Raw genomic sequence first — 22,086 nt, forward strand, 5'->3', positions numbered from 1 at the left:
CTGGATTCCAGAGAAATTACATAATTTGCTCAAATTTGTATAATTGATGATCTGAATGTACAACCTGTGCCTATAGATGTTCTTTCTTTTATGCCATCCTGGCAATAATGCTTTGTGATTGTTGGGGTTGTTCCTGCTTAGAGATGTTTAGGGAGGTTTTGTACTTTGCAATGTCTCACTCCTTATTCAAATATACAAATGTTGGTGCTTTTCATTCTGGACGACTGTGAAGCGTGAGTCATACCACAGGTAGGTACTTCATGTAGTTGAGAGCTGAGTGTCTATATTAGTTACCTAATGCCGTGAAACAAATTACCCCAAAACTTAGTGACTTAAAACAACAAATGTGTATTATCTCACAGTGTCTGAGAGTCAGGAGTCCAGGCACGGTTTAGTTGGGTCTTCTGTCGCAAGGCCCCTCATGGGTTGTAATCTTGGTGTTAGCCGGGGAAAGATTCATTTCTAACTCACTCATATGGTTGTTGGTAGATTCTTCATGGGTTGTTGGACTGAGGGCTTTTGTTTCTTGATGGCTCTTCACTGCCTTCAATTCCATGCCAAATTTTTCCATTCCCAACAGGGCCAGGTCCCAACCTGGTAGCTTACCTCACTAGAGCTAGCAAGCTGAAAAAAAGCCAGAAGGAGAAAGTGTAAGACAGAAGTGATGGCTTTTTTAAGTTTTATTTATTTTTTTCTTTTTTGAGAGGGAGAGAGAACAAGATGGGGAGGGACAGGGAGAGAAGGAGAGAGAGAGAGAATCCCAAGCAGGCTCTGCACTGTTGGCACTCACGAACCGTGGGATCATGACCTGAGCCTAAATCAACAGTCAGACGCTTAACGACTGAGCCACCCAGGTGCCCCAGAAGTGACAGCTTTTAAACTGAATATTGAAGTGAAATTTCGTTATTTTTTCCATAATATTTTATTCATAAGAAGCAAATCACTAAGTTTGTTCCATGTTCAAGGGACCAAAGGGTCTGACTACCAAGAGGCAGTAATCACTGGGAACTATTTGGGAAGCTATTTATCTCACTGGATCTATCACAATGTCCTTCCAGAGCATAGCATCCTCCTAGAATAACTTCTTCCCAGTCTTGCTAAGGAAATTGTTTACTTGACTTCCTAAATTCAAGAAAAACATAGGGATCCCCTAATTTCACCTGTGCTGTCATAAGCAAGCAGAAAGGAGCCGATGGCTTCTGCTACAGTAGCTGTATTGTTGAACGTTGCTGGTGCACTTTGTCTCCAAACCGCTTGTCAAAGGATCCTTCTAATTCCATTCAGCAGGTTTAGATCCTGGTACATCCGCCCCTCACTGAACACATTTCATGTGTTCCAGAATTAGCTTGCAAGGCACAAAGGCATTCAACTAAAAAGCTATTAACATAACATAAAAAATGTTGTGGGTCAAAGTGCTCTATGCATTGTCTCTGGCAAATTTCATACTGAAGATACATTTGCTGTAAAATATAAAGCAGCAAAGGTAATGGCTGTGCCATTCATTAATTTTCAAGCACTCCAGGGGGTGATTGGAAACATGAGCTCTGGGGCTGGCACAGTAACTGTGGGTGTGAGTAAACTGCTACTAGCATTTACTGTATTAGCATTTACTAGGCCAGGGGTACCACCAAACGTCCCACCAAGCCCAGCGTGCGACCACCCTGTCCTCAGTGCTGGTGCTCTGCCACCTCACAACTCATCCGCCTCCTCACCATTTTTGCTGAATCATTTCTTCATCGATTTGTTATTTGTGAAGCCAGCCATATTTTTAACTCTTTTTTCACAGGAATTGCATAAACAGGCTCAAATATGTATACCTGTTAAAGAGCACTTACAAGTTTAAGAAAAAGAATTTCAGGGGTGCCTGAGTGGCTCAGTCGGTTAAGTGTCCGACTTCGGCTCAGGTCATGATCTCACGGTCCATGAGTTCCAGCCCCGCGTCAGGCTCTGTGCTGACAGCTCAGAGCCTGGAGCCTGCTTCAGATTCTGTGTCTCCCTCTCTCTCTGCCTCTCCCCTGTCCTCTCTCATGCCCTTTCTCTCTCTCTCTCTCTCAAAAATAAACTATTAAAATAAATTGTAAAAAAAAGAAAAAGAATTTCAGAAGCAATGTTGACAACATGGTCCCTGATTGTGTGTTTTTCCAGAAAAGAGCACATGCAAGTGAGTGGAGAGGAGAAACTACTGCGCAGAATTGAGACACTTAATTCTTTTGTTATTAAATACACGAATGCATGTATGCAGATATACTTTCCTTGTCTTCAGCAGGGTGTGATCGTATCTACGTCCAGGTGGGGGAATCCTGTTCACAACGATGGGGCACTTGGCCCACAGTCACATAGCAAGATTTGGCAACAAAGCACTATTGTCTCATGTTCTCTCATGTTCTCTAGGCATTGGTAGACACAATTTCTAGGATACTTTTTTTTTTTTAATCTTTGTGGCTACCACCACAAAGATAAATGACGATTTAATGAAGCAAACTTAAATTCTAGAAGGATTTTATAATTTTCAAGGAAAAAATAGTGAAGTGAAGTGGTACTTGGAGTAAAAAAAACTTACCCATGTTTATATTCAGTTGAAAGCACCCAGCAAGTTTGAGAACTTGAATAACTCATATTTCTTATAGTCGGGATTCCTAAGATTTACAAACATCTAAGCTCAGATCTTAATGACAAGTTGCCAACCATATAAAGACCAGAGGAAAGAGAACAGTCAGTGCCAACACCCAAAGGCAGGAGTGAATGTGGTATGTTCCAGGAACAGAAATGGGGCCAGTGTGGCTACAGACTTGTAGGGTAGGAGATGAGCTCAACAGCAATCTGGAGCCAGATCTTATTAAATTTTATGAGCCAGAAGAAGTAGTTTCTATTTTATTCTGAATGTGATAAAAATCCACTGAAGAAATTTAAGGAGAAAAATGGCTGTGGTCCTATTTTGTTTTTAAAAGATCATTCTAGCTGCTGTAAGGAAGAAAGAGAGGAACCCTAGTGATCAGTTCAGTGGCCACTGCAATAGAATAGACAAGTAAACATGGTGGCTTGGAATGGTGTGGCAACAAGGGAAATGGAGAGAATGAGGAAATTTTGGAGTATTCTTGAAAGTAGAGTTGGCTGACCTTACTGATGGTTTGATGTCAAGTAAATAGTCTAGAGTTTGGCAGAGAGGCTGGGGCTTGGGTCATGTGAAATTATAGATGACCATGGGAGATTGCCTTGGGAGTAATAGGGAGAGAGAAGGACACTGAACCATGGGCACACCAACATTTAGAGGTCAGAAAGAGGAGAGGACCTAGCAGAGAACATCAAAAAGGAATGGCCAGTGAGGAAGGAGGAAATGCAAGAGAACAAGGTATCTCTAAACCCTGGAAAAGAATGTCATGGAAAAAGGAGCTTCAGTTGTATCTATGGTCTCAATCACTTCTGGGAACTCAAATAAGACATGACAGAGTGACGTTGGGTTTGGCAACATAAAATTTATTAGTGATCTTTGTAAGAACAGATGCATCAGAGTGGTGGGGGCAACAATCCAGAGGATAGGATGAGGAGATAAAGAAAGCAGAGAAGCTGAAGGGAAAAAGAAAAGCAAGGCAGTAGTTGAAGGAAGCTCTGGAGACCGGAGCGAGTATTGTTTTTTTAAGATAGGACATGTTTTATCATATTGATGCTGAGGGAGTGTCTGGAAGAGAGCAGGAAGAAGGTCTGGGAAACGATGGAAAGTAATTTTGGAAGGAACATTTCGGAGCAGCAAAGGAAGATTGCTGATTAGGGCTTAGTACATTTGAGATTTATTACCATTAATTTAAATGATACCAGTCATCCTGATGGGTTTTTCATCAGATGTCTGGGTACAGGCATAGAATAAGTACATAGTAGGATTTAAAAAGGGATAGAGCTTTGCGAGGCGAGTCAAGGGAGCTATGGAACTATGGTGATTTCAATAGATATGGTTATATGGATCATGGATTCTAAACTGGGTAAGGAAGGAAGTGAAGTCATGAGGGAGGTTATGGAGAATGAACAAGGGGTAGAGTCACTGAACTGAAGGTCTTGGCAAGATGGAAGAATTGCTGAGTTGTAGCATCAGAGGTGATGAGCTAAACATGGGATGCCTGAGGTAAGGCTTTCAGAGGTGGCACAGTTTTGATGATGACAAACCTAAAGAGTGGGTAGTTTAGGATGATTGAAGGAAAAAGCATTGGAGGTGCGGAAGTAAAAACTGAGGAGGCCAATATAATGAAGGCCCCAAAGCCATTTCACATAGTATTTGAGTAAAATTGATGAGAAAATTTGGCCATTTCAAAACATCTGTTATTCAGGTTGTTTACTTTAAGTTGCTGTAGACTCAGAGTTGATTTATTATCAGACTGAAGTTTGGTTCCAGGATTAGGATGATGCTTTTTTTTTTTTTTTTTTAATTTTATTTTTGGGACAGAGAGAGACAGAGCATGAACGGGGGAGGGTCAGAGAGAGAGGGAGACACAGAATCGGAAACAGGCTCCAGGCTCTGAGCCATCAGCCCAGAGCCTGACGCGGGGCTCGAACTCACGGACCGCGAGATCGTGACCTGGCTGAAGTCAGACGCTTAACCGACTGCGCCACCCAGGCGCCCCTAGGATGATGCTTTTAAAGAAGAATGGTCAAGTGCATTTCTGTTAAAAACAAACACAAGAAAAAGAACCAACCAGACTTTCGTTATAATAGGATGACAGGTTTCATGACCATATGGTTTAACCTAAATGTGTTTATGATGCTCTCCAGAAAACATGACAGATGGTTAAGAGCCACAGAATGAACAAAAGGAGTGTATGGATCAAACATCTTAGTAATAGCAATGACAAACTGAATACTTAGCAGTAGGCTTTCCACAGAAGACAAAAGACTAAAACCACTGGAATTCTGTCTTGCTCTTTAAGTGAAAACGAAATTTGCCTTAAAATGTTAACTGTTCCTGAAAATCTCAATTTTCAACTAAAAGGAGAGAAAGCTAATTTGTGTTTATAATTTCCCTTTGAACTTCTTGTTTTTTTAGAAATGATTTCTCCATTTCTAAGTGCATGCCATGTTTCTATTTTACATTCTTTTTCAGTCTTGAGTTTACTCCTTGCTGTTTCATTATTACTTAAAATCTAGGATGATTTTGCTAGAGGAATGTTACCTAATGATTCATTTTCTGCTTAACTTCATTCACAAGGGTCTACCCATTAGCATGTAAATTTTGATGGGGCTGCTGGGCCAGTTTCATTTTGGCATCAGTGCTAACAAAGCTGATAAAGGGTTCAGTTGGTACCATCTGGGAGTTTGCTTTGTGATGTCACAGCTGACACTAGAAATTAGATTGAGAAAACTAATTAATTTCCCACAATATATTTTAGATGTGGAAAAAGAAAAGCCCTTCAGGGTGCTAACAATATTTCCTAGAGATAAGAACATATTTTCTAGTGTATATTAATGATCCATCCTCATTTTTCCGGCTGCCAACCTCATGATCTGATAGTGACTTGGATGGGGAACAGAGGACATTCTTATTAAGCTGCTGGTTCTGACCAGAGCACCAAATAAAAATCATCTTATCGAATTAGTCGAGCTACTTTTTCAATCAGAGTGAATAATAAAAATAGCCCATACCCACTGAATACTTCTTCTGTGCCAGGCACTGCTGTGAGTGCTTCCCATGTATCAACCCATTTCACCCTACCTAGAAGATAGAGGTTATTATAACCCCCCAGCAATACACAATAACTAGTGGCAGATCTGGGATTCAAATTTAGGTGACTCTAGAGTTCATAATCTTAATTACCATAGCATGGTAATGTCTTCTATGACAGTAAATATTTGTATGCAACAGGGGGTTGGTAAACTATGGTCCAAAACCAGCAGCCACTTTTTTTTCAATAACAGATCTATTGAAATATAATTGATATACCATAAAATTCACTCTTTTAAGGTATAAAATTCAATCATTGTTAGTGATTTCAAAAAGTTCTGTAACAAGCACTACTATCTAATTCTGGTAAATTTGCATCACCCGAACAAGAAACCCCATATACATTAACAGTCATTCTCCATCCGCTCCTTCTCGCCTTCCCTGGCAACCACTTACCTACTTCCTATCATTATGAGTTTGTCTATTTTGGACATTCCGTATAAATGAAATAATTCAATGTATGTCCTTTGTGACAGGCTTCTCAGCATAAAGTGTTCAAGGTTTTTCCATGTTTTTTCATGTATCATTACTTCATTCCTTTTTATAGCCAAATAACAACTTGATTGTATGGATATACCATATTTTGTTTATCCATTCATCAGTTGGTGACATTTGAGTTGTTTCTACTTTTGAGCTGTTATGAATAATGCTGCTATGAACACTGTGTACAGATATTTGTATGGACTTGTGTTTCAGTTTTCTTATGTTTATACGTACAAGTGGAATTGCTGAAATTTCTGGGTAACTCTAGATTTATTTTTTGAGGAACTGCCAAACATTCCATCAGCAATATATGAGTTTCAATTTCTCCACACCCTTATCTTACTTCCCATTTATTTTTATTACAGCCACCCTAGTGGGTGTGAAGTGATATCTTATTGTGGTTTTGATTTGCATTTCTGGTTCATGACTAATGATGTTGAGCATTGCTTTGTGTGCTTATTGGTTATTCTTAAATCTTCTTTGAAGAAATGTGTATTCAGTCCTTTGCCCATTTTATTTATTTTTTTAATGTTCTCTTTTAGAGTTTATTTATTTTGAGAGAAAGAGAGCTCGCAAGCACGAGTGGGGGAGGGGCAGAGAAAGAGAGAGGGAGAGAAAGAATCCCAAGCAGACTCTTCACTGTTAGCACAGAGCCCAATGCAGAGCTTGATCTCACGAATTGTGAGATCATGACCTGAGCCAAAATCAAGAGTCTAAGGCTTAACTGGCTGAGCCACCCAGGCCCCCCTCAATCCTTTGCCCATTTTAAAGTAGAGTTATTTACTTTTATACTGTTGAGTTGTAAAAACTTGTTATATATCCTAGGTACAAGTCCCTTATCAATATAGGATTTGCACATTTTTTCTCCCATTCTATTTTTTTTTCTTGATTGTGTCCTTTGAGGCACAAAAATTGTACTTTTAGTATCATATGTAAAAAAAAACCACTGCCTAATTCAAAGTTATAAAGATTTACTCTTATGTTTTGTTTTAAGGGTTTTATAGGTATAGCTCTTACATTTAGAATCTGTAAGTCAATTTGAGGAGTATTGCCCAATTTACTATATTAAGTTTTCTGGTCCATGAACATGGAATGTCTTTCTATTTATTTAGGTCTTTCTTTTGACAGTGTTTGGTAGTTTTTACTGTGAAAGTTTTACACTTCTTTTGTTCAATTTATTCCTAAGTATTTTATTCCTTTTGATGCAACTGTTGAAGGAATGGTTTTCTTAATTTCACTTTCAGATTTTTCATTGTTAATGTATAGAAATACAATTGATTTATAAAAATTTATCTTGTATCTTGCAAACTTGCTAAACTTGTTTATTATTTCTAATAGTTTTTTAGTGGTTTCCTTAGGATTTTCTATATATAACATCATGTCATCTGAAAATGGAGATAGTTTCACTTCCTCATTTTCAATCTGGATACTTTTTATTACTTTTTCTTGCCTAATTGCCCTAATGAGAAGCTCAGGTATGATGTTGAATAGAACTGGTGAGAATGGACATCATTATTTTGTTCTTGATCTTGGGGGGAAAGAATCCTGCCTTTCACTATTACATATGAGGTTAGTTGTGGGTTTTTACAGATGCCCCTTATCAGTTTGTGGAAGTTTCCTTCTATTTCTAGTTTGTTGAGTTTTTTAAATTATTAAAGGGGGTTGGATTTTGCCAAATGCTTCACTGAAGCTTTTGAGATGATTGATCATGTGGTTTCATCCTTCGTCCTTTATTAATGTGAGCATTACATTAATTTTTTATATTGAATCAACTTGGATACATGGGATAAATCCCATCTAGTAAGGGTGTATAATATGTTTTATACATTGTTGGATTCTGTTTCTCCCCATCTAACCTTAGCAGGGGTCGGGGAACCAAGGCCTCTGATTTCATTAGTCACTGGATCACATCTCCCACAGTTCATGTAGAATTCCTGATTTTCCATGGGAAGCCAGGAGGGAAGATGTCAAAGAATGACTGGTTTGAACATCAAGGCTCCCAGCACTGTGGGGTGACTCACCAACCATTCCCTTGCATCGCATTTCTCCTCTATATAATTTCTGTTTACAACAGAATGACAGATCAAAGTTTAATGTCTATAATATAATATCTATAAATTGGTAACAAACACAGAAAACACAATTTAAAAATTGAAAAAGTATATAACTAATTTACAAAAAGATAAATATTTAATAAGTATGTTTTTAAAAATCTCAACATCACTAGTAAGTAGGGAAATCCAAGTTAAAGCAAGAGTTATATTATTTTTTACTCAAAAGATTGACAAAAAGTTTTAAAAAGAGTGATACCACCTGCTGCAGACCAAAAGACAGGAACTCTCCTACAGTGATAGTGGGTATGGGAACTGCTACAGTAGGACAATACTGTATTTCATCAAATCTAAGATAGCAATTGTAAGACTGTCTAGTCAATTTAGGCTGCTATAACAAAAATCCCATAGACTGGGTGGCTTGAACAACATTCATTTCTCTGCTTGGGAACTGGGAATTCCAAGACTAGGTGCTGTAGATGAGGTGTCTGGTAAGAGCCTGTTCCCTGTTTCTGTACCCTCACATGATAGGAGGGATAGGAAAACTCTCTGGAGTCTCTTTACAAGGGCACAAGTCCCATTCATGAAGGCTCCAGCCTCGTGACCTAATAACCTCCCGAAGGCACCACTTCCTAATACTATCATGATGGAAATTATATTTCAACATATGAATTTTGAATGGATACAAACATTCAGTCTATAGCAAAGATGTACCATTATCTTATCAAAGGAAGAGAATACTGCCAATTGAACAATGATACAATACTTTCTTCTCTTTGATTATTAGATGCATCCTGATCTTAAAGACATTAAATGTGAATGATAAAATATGGCATATGATAATACTAATTAAAATTAGAATTAAACAAACCCTTTTACCAATCAGTCCTACCCTGTGGAATCTATGCTGCAGAAATAAAATTGCAGCTAAGCAAGGGTGATATTTAAAATATTTAACAGCCAATATGGTACAAATGCCTACCAATCAGAACAAGACAACAATCAAAACAGACACCAATAGGCCTGCCTCTAACATTCTCAGGTCCTGAGCAACAGTATAAGTGGAAGCTTTTATACTAGATGTTGAAATACTTAAAAGTGAAAAAAAAAAAAAAAAACAAGCTAAAAAAATCATTAAATAAAATATGTTCTCTCACCATACTTTGACAAATATGCCTTCATGACAACCTAGAAGAACCGGTTTAGATATAAAAATGTTGCCTTTGTTGGAGTTCTAAGTCAGACCATTGTAGCATAGGGAAGGTAGCCTCCCACCTTCAACCTGTGGCTCGTGACTCCATTTTCTTCCTACCTACAGCCTGATCCTTCACCAAGAGGAGTCTTACATACGTATATGGATACCTTGCTGGCACAACCAAGCTCTGTTTATACCTTCAGCCCCTTGGTTACCCCTCAGGCCTATGGGGTGGCATGCAATGGTGGCATAAGTTACCCTCAAGTGGATGGACATAGGAAAATGAGCCATGTAGCTCTGTTATTAGAGTCAATACTTTTGGGTAGGGAATTGCAGCATCTTAGATATCAAAATAGTCTAATAGAAGGTCACAGATTACAATCGGGCACGTCTTTCAGCCACAGACTCCTTGCCACACAGGGAGGAACACAACTGGAGAAGGACCAGAGCATTGCCTTCTAGTATGGGACACCAGTCTAAAGCCAATACTGCTGGCCAGTATACTTTTCTAGCAACTACAAGTTGACTATTAGTCCCTCAGAAAAGCAGTGAAATACATGCCAAAATATTTATTGCATTTTTTAAAGCTTTTATTTTTAAGTAATCACTACATCCAATGTGGGACTCAAACTTACAATCCAGAGATCAAGAGTCCCATGCTCTACCAACTGAGCCAGCCAGGCACCCCTGTCTGTTGCATTTATTGTTAGTGGGAAAGAAAAAATGGGAGACAATTTGAATTCATTCTGCTATATCCCTACTATGGAATGATATTAAGCTATTAAAAATAATAAGTGTGGTTAAGCAGTACTAAGTGTGGTTTAAAACAAGCAAGTTTCAGTGAAATGTTTATAGCTATAATCCCGACATCAACAAAAAAATCCATATATATGTTTATTGGCATCTATCTGCTGCATGATGGCAGGACTTACCCTATAATGTTAGAGGAGGAGGGTATAAGATAGTGGTGAAATTGCAGTTAAATGGGAAGATGTGCATGGCATAATGTTAAGTGAAAATATAAAATGTAGAATATAAAATTGTTTTATATCACAAAAATAGATAAAAATTTAACGTATATATGAAAAACGACTGAAATATAATATAGACAAATTAAAACATTGATTTAACTATGTGCCAGAATTGTGGGCGACTTCTGTTCTGAATTTATGTTTACATTTATGTTTATTGTTTTTGCAATAAAGTTTTTAAAAAGAAAAGATGCTTGAATGCACAACAGGAACTAGGAGGTAAATTTTAGTCATTCTATTTTGTGGTAGGTTAATACCACTCATTAGCACAAGCTCCAAGTTTCAAAGTTAGAGAGGAATGAAGAAAACTTGGAGATGTTCCAGTAAAACCACAGATACGTTAAGAATTGAGAAACACATCCTTTTTGGAAGAGTAAAAGACAACCTAAATAGTTTAAGGTTACCTTGAACTGTAAACTATGGAGATTTGAGTCAGTAATTTCTCATATCCTTTCAGTTCTAACAACTTTTTGTTTTTAGACTAGATCTGTTGGTCAACAGAGTAACTGCCAACTGCCTGTAACATCTGAAGCAGAAAACTAGGAATTTGCATACGCTGGGAAATAAACATGATTGGAGGCTGACTGCGCCATTAGTCGTTCCACCGAAAGAATTTCTTCCAGACAGAAGAGATTAAGATGTGCTCTTCCTCTTCTGAGCAAGAAAATACGTGGGTTTTAACTGCTGCATGACAAATTTAGGGTCATGAAGAATGACTGGGGAAAATGTAGAGCTAATAAAGAAGTGATGGATACAAGACCGATTGTAAAGTCCCTTTACTGGAGACTTTCAGAATTAAGGCTGTCACTCATCATGACAGGATAGTGTTAGAGAGATGTCAGTTGGCCAATACGCTCCATAGCTCAGAAGTCTTTCAAGCACTACATGTACAGCCATCTCCACCAGCTTGTTGTTTCATGGGTGCTCAAACACATTTATTTCCTCTCACCCTTGAACAATCTATTATAGCTATGATATTCAATAGCATCAAAATTCATCCTGCGTCCCCAGGCTGAAAACCAGACAGACATCCTTGACTCTTCCCTCTCCTTTGCTATAATTATACAATGGGTTATGAAGTTCTGTTCCTTCTGTGCCTTCTAAAAATTTTTTTTTTATTTTTTTAATACTTCTGTGCCTTTTAAATGTCTTTTGGACCAATTACCTCATTTCCTTATCCAGTACTCCTGTTTCAGACCCTCATCAAAGGACACTTAGATTACTGAAATAACATCCCAATAAGCTCCTTGACTGCAGTCTTGCCCTTCTTCAATCTTTTTTCAAAATTGCTGCCAAAATCTATACTTTTTAAAAGTCAAGCTCTTTAGCCTGAACCACCTGCCCATCTCTTCATCTTCCTTTTCCATCACTCGTACAGCTCAGCCACCCTACGCTATAGGCATTTTGGAAAGGACTGAAGTCCTCCCCTTCGCATATATTGCTGCCTTCATATGTGTTAGTCCTCCTACCTAGAACGTACCTCCCCTTTTATGCCTGTTGGATTCAACTTTCCAAACCTCAGTCAAATGTCACTTCTCAAATGTCTCCTAAAGTTTTACCTGAAAGACAAAAGGCAGAAATAATTGTTTCTTTCCCTGTTTCTGAGGCACTGCGCACACGCCAGTAGCAGTGGTTGATCATATCACTTACCATTGTAATGATGTGATTATATGTATGATGAAGATGAAATATTCTTGTGTCAATGCTCCTCACTCCCCATCTCCTCCCTGCCACGTGCCAAAGAACAGTTTGGGTTGGCCTAATTCTGGGTCTCTTCTGGTGCTTTAAAAACAGACATGGAAAGGGCTTGGGAGGATTAGCATATGAAAGCCTCTGGGTAATAATCAAAATCTCTAAATATGGGGAATTGAATCGGGACTCCTTTAATATTCTTTGAGAAACATAAATAAATATCGGAATATTGTGCCTCTCACACAGAGATAAGCCACATTGAGCCCTGGGATTATTTAGGTCATGCATGTATCTGTTGCTTCCTTTTCTAGGTCATGTCTATTTCTCCAGTACCTAAGACAGTGCCTGAATTACTTAATAAGTGAATGTATGAATGTGCATGAGTATGTCGTATTTGGCTCCTTCCAACAAAATGTCCCAGTTTTCCAAATTAGCATTAATGAACATTTCCAGATGGTGTCACTTTGCTTATGCTCAAACACTAGAGGTCCTCAAGGCCAGGCCAACAGCTGAGAGGAGTGCCCACAGGCTGGAACATAAGCAAAGGGGCCTGTGCTCTGGATGGAAGGCCAAATCGAAGTGAGACAAGCGTGGCAATGAGAGAATAGTTATTAATGCGATGCCAAGAGAAAGGCAAGCCAAAGGCTTAAGATGAACACAAGCTGTGAGATCAGTGGCCAGGAGACATCCAAGGATGATATCCCAGTTCAAGGTGCCAAATGAAGGAAATATGTTCAGAGATCTGAGAAAGGGATATTCTTCAGAATGTGTCTTTGAATGGGGCAGGTGCAGCTATTGAAAGACACTGGAACACCCTGTGTATCCCCTCTTTCATACTCCTCTCCCACTGAACAGGCCAGTCCAGAGTATCCAAGGCAAGCTTTATAGTGGCAAAAACTGCTGGTGCCCTACCATAAATCATGTTTATATCCTGGTGCTGTACTGGTAGTCACAGTACTCTACACTGTCACATACTTGCAGGGAAAAATAATGATGCAGTAAAAGTTATCTCTGAAGTAAGACACAATCTCCCTGGTTTCCCACTTTTCCAGCCCGTAGGGAGCAAAATGGAGTCTCTCATGTCAAGCAGGAGCCTGTGTCAAGCAATGACACAAGTAAAGGTGAGAGATATCACCAGGACCAGCATCAGCTGGCACCCAGAACTGATAACAAGCAGAAGCAGTGGAGGTCTGCAGGGGCCCAAGACCAATGAAATCCCTTTAAAAAGGGGAGGATTTTTGCAGCAAACTGTCAGACTCTTCAGACACGACCAAAGGCTCTGCCCAATGGATTCCCGAATAGAATTGAGATCCTCCACTGCTTGCACTTAATAAGCAGTAGGTGCCAAGAGCTGACCTGGACCAGACTGAGGCCTTATCTCTACTGCACGCCCACAAACTGATTTTGCTTTTGGTTCATTACTTCCCAGACCCTTGTGTTATCTTGTTTGTTATGTGGTTTGTCTTATGGTCTGCTTTGTGTGCTGTGTAAGAAGACAAGTTTAATCACATGGTGAAATGTCATGGAGTTTGGAATCCTGAACCTGCTTTATAATGGTGGTCAACTTTGCTTTATGACTGGATAAAGCTGACGTTGTGAAAAGACACAATTCATTTGTGCATCTTCATGGCATATTTATGACACAGCCAATGGCCTTCTGTGAAACCAATTCCTGGGACAATTTCAGTAGGAACCTTGAAGAAAATTCAGTGTTCTCAATCAATGAGCTCCATTTCCACATTTGGTCTTTTCTATCCTTTCATAGTTACTTTTCCTCTTGGGATAAGTCTTTTAAGTTGCCATTGACTTAATCTAGGAAACAACATAAGACTGTGAGAATTATTTTCCAGATTCTTAATCTCAACACTTTTTATCTATTAATTTTTTAATATAGATAATTCTGTTTGTAGGATCAGCTTTTATTGCCATTGTATAAAATTGAGTCCTATGTTGTTTATTGCATATAATTATTTGCGTAGTTTTTTAAAGATCTAATTTTTGATGATTTAAAGCAGGCACTAGTATCTTGTTTCAGCAAATATTTTTTATTCTTGAACACTCTCCAGTCCCCACTTTGAAAAAATTAACAGAATTGCACATTTTCTTTGTCTTTTCTTTCTCTTTTTTTAAACAGCAACCCAGGCTGTTAACCCTTCAAGATCCATGGGTCAGCTGCATAACAGAAGCCCTGAAGGAGCAGTTAGGAATCGGAAGGTGCCTTACACCAGCCACCCAATGCAAAGGGGTTTACTCCGCTGGAGGCTGCAAGGCCTGTGGTGGGGGATGGGAGAGGTTTTCTTCGCCCTCCCCCCTTGGGAATTACACTCTATCTTCTTACTGGGAGCAAGGTATTGGAAACTCCCCTTCCACCTAAAAACAGAAAACAAGGGTGTTTTCTGTGGGAATTAGAACTAGGTAGTATTTCCAGAGCTCTTTGGAATTCTTTCAGGAAAAATGTTGTAAGAACACAAATTATTTCTTTTATTGTTAAATTAAGTTCCTATCATCAATAACTCTCCAAGGGGAGCTTATTTTTTTTTTAATTGAAAGTAACAATGCTGTGAATCACTAACAAGAGAACTTTGCTGTGCAAAGAAGGAAGAGTCAAAAGCATGCAAAATCAGCCTCTGAATAAATTACCTCTGTCCCCCATTTCCCATCACATGTTATGGTCTGCCTGTTGGACAAAAGTGAGAGGGGAGAGGGTGGATGTAAAAGTAGGAGAAATAATTCAAAATGTAAGCCCCAAAGTTCTCATTGAAAGGGAAGGGAGAAACCATGTGTGGTGTGGAGACAAAGAGACATTCCTGATGGAAGGGAAGTCTACTAATGTGGGAAGGAAAAATAATCCTGTTCTGAGTTATAAGACAAAGAGGAAGTAGAGAAGTGGAAACTCGGGAATGAATGTGAAAAGAATTTGGTCATATTTTGAAATGAGCTCTGGGCTGTACAAAATTAAAGTACCCTGCTTTGCAGACCAACACTAAGGAAATAGTGTTCTAACTTGTTTCATTATCCAGTTTATGTCATCTGTGAAGAATTAGCTCTAGGAACCCTATGTTGACTAATTCATACTATTTAGTTATTCTTAAATGAATAGCTAATGACAATCCAGTTGTGGGGATATAATGATTGGTACCTCCTTTTATTTGCTACAACTACCTGCTTCCAAAGATGGATTCTATTTGGACGTCTCCATGTCCCTCTAACCTAAGCATGCATAATAAACAGTTTGGACACTCACCAATTTTCTCATTGATGTGGAGAACAAAGACAAAAGAAAAAATTAGATTAAACTTCCTTACAACGTACATCCCACTGACAAGTCCTTGAGACAGGCAGAGCAACTCTAGGAACTCAACTGCCTCCATGTTAATACTTTGCTAAGGGCAAAAGGCAATCTTAGCTTAACATGATCCTGACCTCCTGAATCTTTAAGTCTCTTTTAACATATAAAAATTCCTTTAGAAACTTCCTTTATTTCTAACCCCGAAGATATATGTTAACAATCAGCCTCCAAGCATAGGGCCCCCTGATATACATCTGAAGGGTCTCATAATTAAAGTTTACTAAACAGTAATAAATGACCTTTTCCTAACAACAGCTAGCCCCTCAAGGTCCTGGAAACCTTGCTTCCAAATTCCTAGAGACTTACACTAGGCCTAGTCCCCTCCCAACTTAAAGTACATTATCAGTCACCCATCACAACCTCAGTGCAACTCTTTCTGCCCACGGGTCCTGTCCCTAAAACCACTTTTTTTGCATCTAAGGTATCTCAAGAATCCTTTCTTGACAGTTTGCTCTGAACTGCAACATTTCCATATCATCATCAATCTCAACGAAAGACCCAGTTTCCTGGATTATATCCTCTCCTGCCCATCCTTCCCCACCTTATTCTTTTTCTATACCAGCTTTTCTCAAAACATGATTTGCAGACCCTTGACATCCCAGTGACCCTTTGAAGGACTTCCTGAGTTAAAACGTTTTTCATAATAATTCTAAAATTACCTGCCTATTTCACTAATGGTGCAAAACAAGTTTTATAGCAGGTAAAACTGCCATTGTCTTAGCACCAATGTCAGTGTGATGGAACTATACTGGCTGTCGCTATACATATACTGGCACTAAAAAAAAAAATGATGAAGTAAAAGTTATCAATTTTATTGAACTTCAGTCCTTAAAGGTATGAAAATAGGCTTGGAGCACTTGTGCTGCATGTTCAAGTATGGCCAGAGCACTGTTGCATTGAGCTGCTAGCTGAATCAGCGACTTTTTCACGGAAAACCATTTTTACTCAAATATACAGTTGATGAGATGACTGTGATTACTCAGACTTGGGTATTTGGCAGTGATTTTCCTGAAGATGAATGTCACTTCAAGGAAAACGACGGATGCTATTTTTCAGTGAATTAGTGCATATATATTTTTTAAATCTTTCAGTGTTAATTTCCATGAACAAAAGCTCCTTGGGGTCCTCATTGATTTTTAAGAGTGTTAAAAGACATCCTGGAGCACCTGGTTGGCTCAGCCAGTGGGGACTGTGATTCTTGATCTCGGGGTTGTAAATTCGAGCCCCACGTTGAGTGTAGAGATTACTTAAAATTAAATCTTAAAAAAAAAAAAAAAAAAAAAAAAAGAGTGTCAAGAGATCCTGAGACCAAAAGAAGTTTGAAAATGGTTGCTCTTTATATATGCTTCCCAGAGTGCATTATTTGGAAGGTTGACTTTGGGATGCTCTAACTCTGTGCTGGCCAATATGGTAGCTAGTAGACACTTGTGCTTACTTAAATTTACATTAAATAAAATAAAAAATTCAGTTCCTCAGCTGTACTAGCTACCTTTTAAGTACTCAACAGTTAAATGTGGCTAGCAGATTATAGAACATTTTCATCATCACAGAAAGCATGCTCTAATCAGGGAGCCTTGCATATACCTTACTCCTTTTGTTCATTCACCATGTTCGTTAGCATAAAAGGCTCTGCAAAGTTCTGAAAAGAGGAACTATTGTTTCATTTTGTTAAAACATGTCTCAAGCTTATTTGAACATGAACTTTATTTTTCACGTGATACCTATTCCCATTCTATAAAACACACTTTGAAAAATGCTGTTCTGCCTTTCTCCGATATTTTTATTTTAACTGTTCCGCTGATATGAGGTTTCGTTGCAAGCAATTTTTATACATCTTTTGGAAGTAAGTGGATATAAATAATAAATTATAAAACCTATCATCTAAATCTAAATTCCACTCCTTTGCTAGTTCACAACTGGAATTTCTGTCTTTGGGGGTGTATTTCAGGATAGATTACTTTTCTGATTATTTCTGAATTTTTAGTCTATGTAATATTTGCATTGAGGTTATACATCTGGATTTCCTACAGAATTTCAGAGACTATCCCTGATTGGGAGTCTCTGTGACTTCTGAGTCTCTCCACCAGTCAATAAGATTTTGTAAGCTTTAGTTTTTTGTTTTAAAAAACTTTTGGTTTTAGAATAGTTTTAAATTCACAGAATTTAATTTAAATTTAAATTGACAGGAAATTCCAAGAGTTACAGAGTGTTCCTATATACCATATACCCAATTTTCCCTGCTGTTGACTATTGTTGACTATTGTTCCTTATTGTTGACATTACTATAGTACTCTCAACTGCAAGCTTTAGTTTTAAAGTTTCTAATGTAAAAACAATAGGTTTCCATATTATTTTCCAAATTAAAATCATGATGGTGGCTTTTCCAAACCACCAAACTCCAACACCCCACCATGAGAGTCATTATTCCACATTTTCTTGAGCATAGCTCGCTGAGATTCATGATCTTAGCAATTAAGTCCCACATCCCCCCACATACTTCTCCCAGTAGGGGAGCAGCTGGGCTGGTGATGCTGGAGCCTGGCAGTGCTAGTTAGCAGCAGTAGGATCACAAGAAAATAGGCACAATGAGAACTGTGCCCTTAGTCAGGGTTAGGAAGTAAGGAAGTAAAATGTGGAAAGCACAGAAGTTCCAAAGTGAAGTCAGCAGTGGAAGACAGAGGCAACTGAAAAAACCACCAGAAGGTAAGAAATACAGAGAAGTGCAGAGCATGGATTGCCTATAGATGAATTCATGAGTTGGGATGGAGCTATTAAGGACCCTGAACTGGTATGGTTGAATTATGCATTTTCTTTAAGAAAGTGGTTTATTACAATAGTATGCATATTGCTCAGTTTACATGCTGTTTTAATTTTTTTCTCTCATAAAATCAAATCATGTGTATTTATATTCATGTTTGTGAATGCATATACAAAGACAGTCTGGAGCATATACACCAAACCATAAACAGTGATTACTTCTGGGAATAATTACATCTGGAAGGGCTGGGGATTAGAGTGAGTTGATATGAGTGATAGAGTGAGGTGGAGTTTCACTGACTCTATACTTCCATAGTGTTTCAATTATTTACAAAATATGGTAATGTATTCCTAGGTAAATAAAGAAAACAAAAAGTAGAAGTAATATATGTTCGTTTACAAAATTAGGAAATACTGAAAAGCATATGGAGACTATTTTAAATTATATTCTCATCACACTGTGATAACCATTTAAGTGAATTTCTTTCCCCATCCCTACCCCATCCTCTTAATGCTTAGATATATGGATGTGGTATGCTATAATATTATTCAAAAATACTTGGTGCCCTTCCCTGTCTAGTTGAAGTCCAATGAGGCCATATTCCTTCAGCCAATGAAACAGGAATAGAAATGATGTGAGTCACTTCTGGGCAGAAGTTTTAAAAGTCCACTCATGCTTTTGCAATCATAGAAGCTTGTCTCAAGATGGAGCCTCTGTCATCTTTATGGGTTTCTTGGTGACCTGAGATGGACAGGCAGCATCAGAAGAAATAAACTTTGTTATTGTAAGCTCTGGAGATTTTCATGTTGTTAATGAAACATAAATTAGCTTACCCTGACTGATAGAAAAGATAAACACATATCTGTGTGTATTATGTAAATGCAACTGTATGTATGTGTGTGTGTGCACAAAGAGAAAAACATACACAATATAAAAAATTCATTGTCACTATGAAGGTGGGTTTACTCTGTATTTTGTATGTTACTCTATTTTGTATGTTCCTTTTTTGACTTAATACATTATTATAAATATTTTCCCACCTTACCAGATAGTTTTTGGAACTAAGATTTTAATGCAAGATGATACATTATGATTTAATACAGTAATGGCCCTGTCTCATTCCATTTCATGGACTTACCATCATGTATCTCCTGTGTGTGGACATTTAGGTTGTTTCCAAGTTTGGTTCTTGTAAATTATCAATAAGTGTATTTGTCCACACCTCTGACCTATGATAAAGGTCATACCTAATTAGGATAAATACCATAAAATGGGATTACTGTTCATTCTAGAGCTGACTGACTCTCACCCTCCTGGCTTCCTATACCCCCCCCCCCCCAACTCCACAGGGTTCATGTAGGTCAACAAGGTGAAACAGTGCAGCTGCCAACCCACAGGGATAGAGGCACTGAGTCGCTTGTACGTTTTGATAGATGAGATCATAATCTCCTTATCTTTTCCAGCTTCCCTCTGTTCAGCAATGACAAGGTGGAAATTTTTTTTTCATTCAAGAATATTCATTAAAAAAACTAAGAGTAGAGCAAAACCATATTTACAAAATGTAACTTTCTGCTGTTAATGAAACTGCTAGTCAAAGATTACCCATCAGGGTGCCCAGTCCCCAGCCTCTCCCTCACTTCCTCCCTGACCGGGTTAGATGTGATAGTTGCCTGGGCCCTCCCAGAACCATATTCCTGGTCTTCTCCGCAGCCCTCACCTTCAGTTGTGTAGTCACCCCACTCATCGCTCCTGCTGCGCCCTGCACTAACATGAAAGCATTATTTCCCCTCTCAATTACAACTGATAGTTTCCTTTTGTCTTGTCATTAAGCTAGATTGTGGTCTTCTCCAAGGCACAGACTGTATTTCATTCCCATAGCTACAGTCATTAGCACAGTACCCAGAACAGAGCAGACTTAGAGTAAATATTGGGTGAATGCATGCATACAAATAGGAACTAATGCATAGATTCTTGCATGCCTGCATGAATGAGAAGTTCTAAGGAGACATGCAGAATGTGTTTTTCCATCTCTAGAATCTGAAAGGGAGCATCTTCCTGCCTCAGGGTGGTTGCCTTTTGTATCCAGATGAGTGGTTTATCTGTAAGATGTAAATGCTTATAAGCTAGGTGTTCACAACTTGGAGAATTCATGGATCTTTGAGGAACATCCTGAAAACCAAAGAGGCATATTCTTTTTTTCCTATCTTAGGACTAAACCTCAGTTATGAAAAGTAAAGAGAAAAGAAAATCAGAGCACAAGGAAAGGCCTTTATCACCATGTATCTTGGAAGCAAGAGACACATTCTCTAGTTTCACCAGGCAATGCCTGAATACACAGTTTGGAGAGCAGGCAGGGAAACAGGCACTCTTAGTCATCATTGGTGGGAGTGTAAATTGATGTAAACATTTTAGAGGTAATTTGGGAGATATTTATCAAAAATGTAAATGCATATACCATCTGACCAAGCAATGCCATTTCTAGGAATTTATCTCCTAAAAAGCTTGTATAAGTACATAGAATGTATAAGAATGTTAACTGTAGCACTATTTGTAATAATCAAAGATTGGAAATAATCCAAATGTCTATCAATGGGGATTGGATACATAATGTTACATCAAAATAGTGGAATATGATGTATTTTTATCCTTTAAAAATGGATACAGCCCTTTATTTACTGACATGCAGAGATATCCAATTTAAATTATTTAGTGATGAAAGACAAACTGTGGAACAGTTTATGTAGTATGATTCCATAGTCTAGAAAGAAGATGTATGTGCATAGGGGAAAGACAAGAAGGATACAGGGCAAATTTATCAATGCCTACCTCTGGTAAGTGGAAATTACCTACCTCCGGTAAGTGGAAGTTTTTTTTTAAACATTGATTCATTTTTGAGAGACAGCAGAGAGCCCGATGCAGGGCTCAAACCCACGAACCATGAGATTATGACCTGACCAAAGCTGGATGCTCAACTGACTGAGCCACCCAGGTGCCCCAAAGTAAAAACAATAATTGATTGCTGCTTTCTCAAGTCCTAGGCTGAAAATTTACCTGTTCTTGAGTTGTAGAAAACTTTAATAATTTTAAATATTTCCCTCTGTGGTAATTAAATGGTGGAAGGAACAACACCGAAAAATACTAGAAATTTCAAAATCTGAGCTACCTGATCCACACTCGAGTAATAAATAATACCTGGTGTCAGGTGTTATACATGCTACATCATAGCCCTGTGTTGGACTCTTTTTCAGTTTAGAAATTTGTGAATAAGACCATTCATAAAACATGCAAGGTGACAGTGGATACTGGCCCACGAAACAAGTCAGACTTGGTGTGGATTGAATTTTATTTGATTTATTCTTAGGTTCCCAGAGCAAATCCCTCAGTAACAGTTCTGACTGGTGTCTGTTTTTTGGTTGGTTGGTTTTGTTTATTTTGCTTTTGTTGTCCTTATAGGTTGCCATGCATGCATTCTCCCTGACAACATGATTTCTCGATATTTCAGGACTGAATTCTTTTTCTGACCACATTTCCCACTTTGCTTGGGATCTTCTAGCAGTAACAGTACCAAACTTTTATCAATTCCCACAAGAATTGGTTGCCACTCTCAACCTAGTGACACATCTAGCTCTAGACACCCAGCTTTAGACTAGTAGGTTCCTACTATTCATATCTACCTCCAAATAATTAAAGCAATCCATACCAGCATCTGGCCATATCCTCCTGCACTTTGGGCATGCTGAAGAATGGACTAAGCTCACTAAACTGCCATATTCTTTTTTTGCTGTAGCTCTGGGCAAAATCTTTAAGTGGTTGCTAGATTGCC

General features: G+C 38.4%; 1 protein-coding gene across 4 annotated transcripts in view; it reads left to right on the forward strand.

The window, feature by feature from the left end:
* ANKRD44 (ankyrin repeat domain 44) overlaps positions 1-18,528 on the forward strand; it is a 343,412-nt gene extending 324,884 nt beyond the window's left edge. For 2 of the 4 annotated variants that reach the window (XM_049615946.1, XM_049615945.1), the window contains one exon: positions 14,291-18,528. In XM_049615946.1, coding sequence (XP_049471903.1) covers positions 14,291-14,565 — 275 coding nt within the window. In that variant the 3' untranslated portion in view covers positions 14,566-18,528. The remainder of the gene's footprint in view (positions 1-14,290) is intronic. The other 2 variants (XM_049615941.1, XM_049615942.1) reach the window with 2 other exon arrangements.
* The last annotated feature ends 3,558 nt before the right edge of the window (positions 18,529-22,086 follow it).

The sequence above is a fragment of the Panthera uncia genome (assembly GCF_023721935.1).
Source record: "Panthera uncia isolate 11264 chromosome C1 unlocalized genomic scaffold, Puncia_PCG_1.0 HiC_scaffold_3, whole genome shotgun sequence".
NCBI lineage: Eukaryota > Metazoa > Chordata > Mammalia > Carnivora > Felidae > Panthera > Panthera uncia.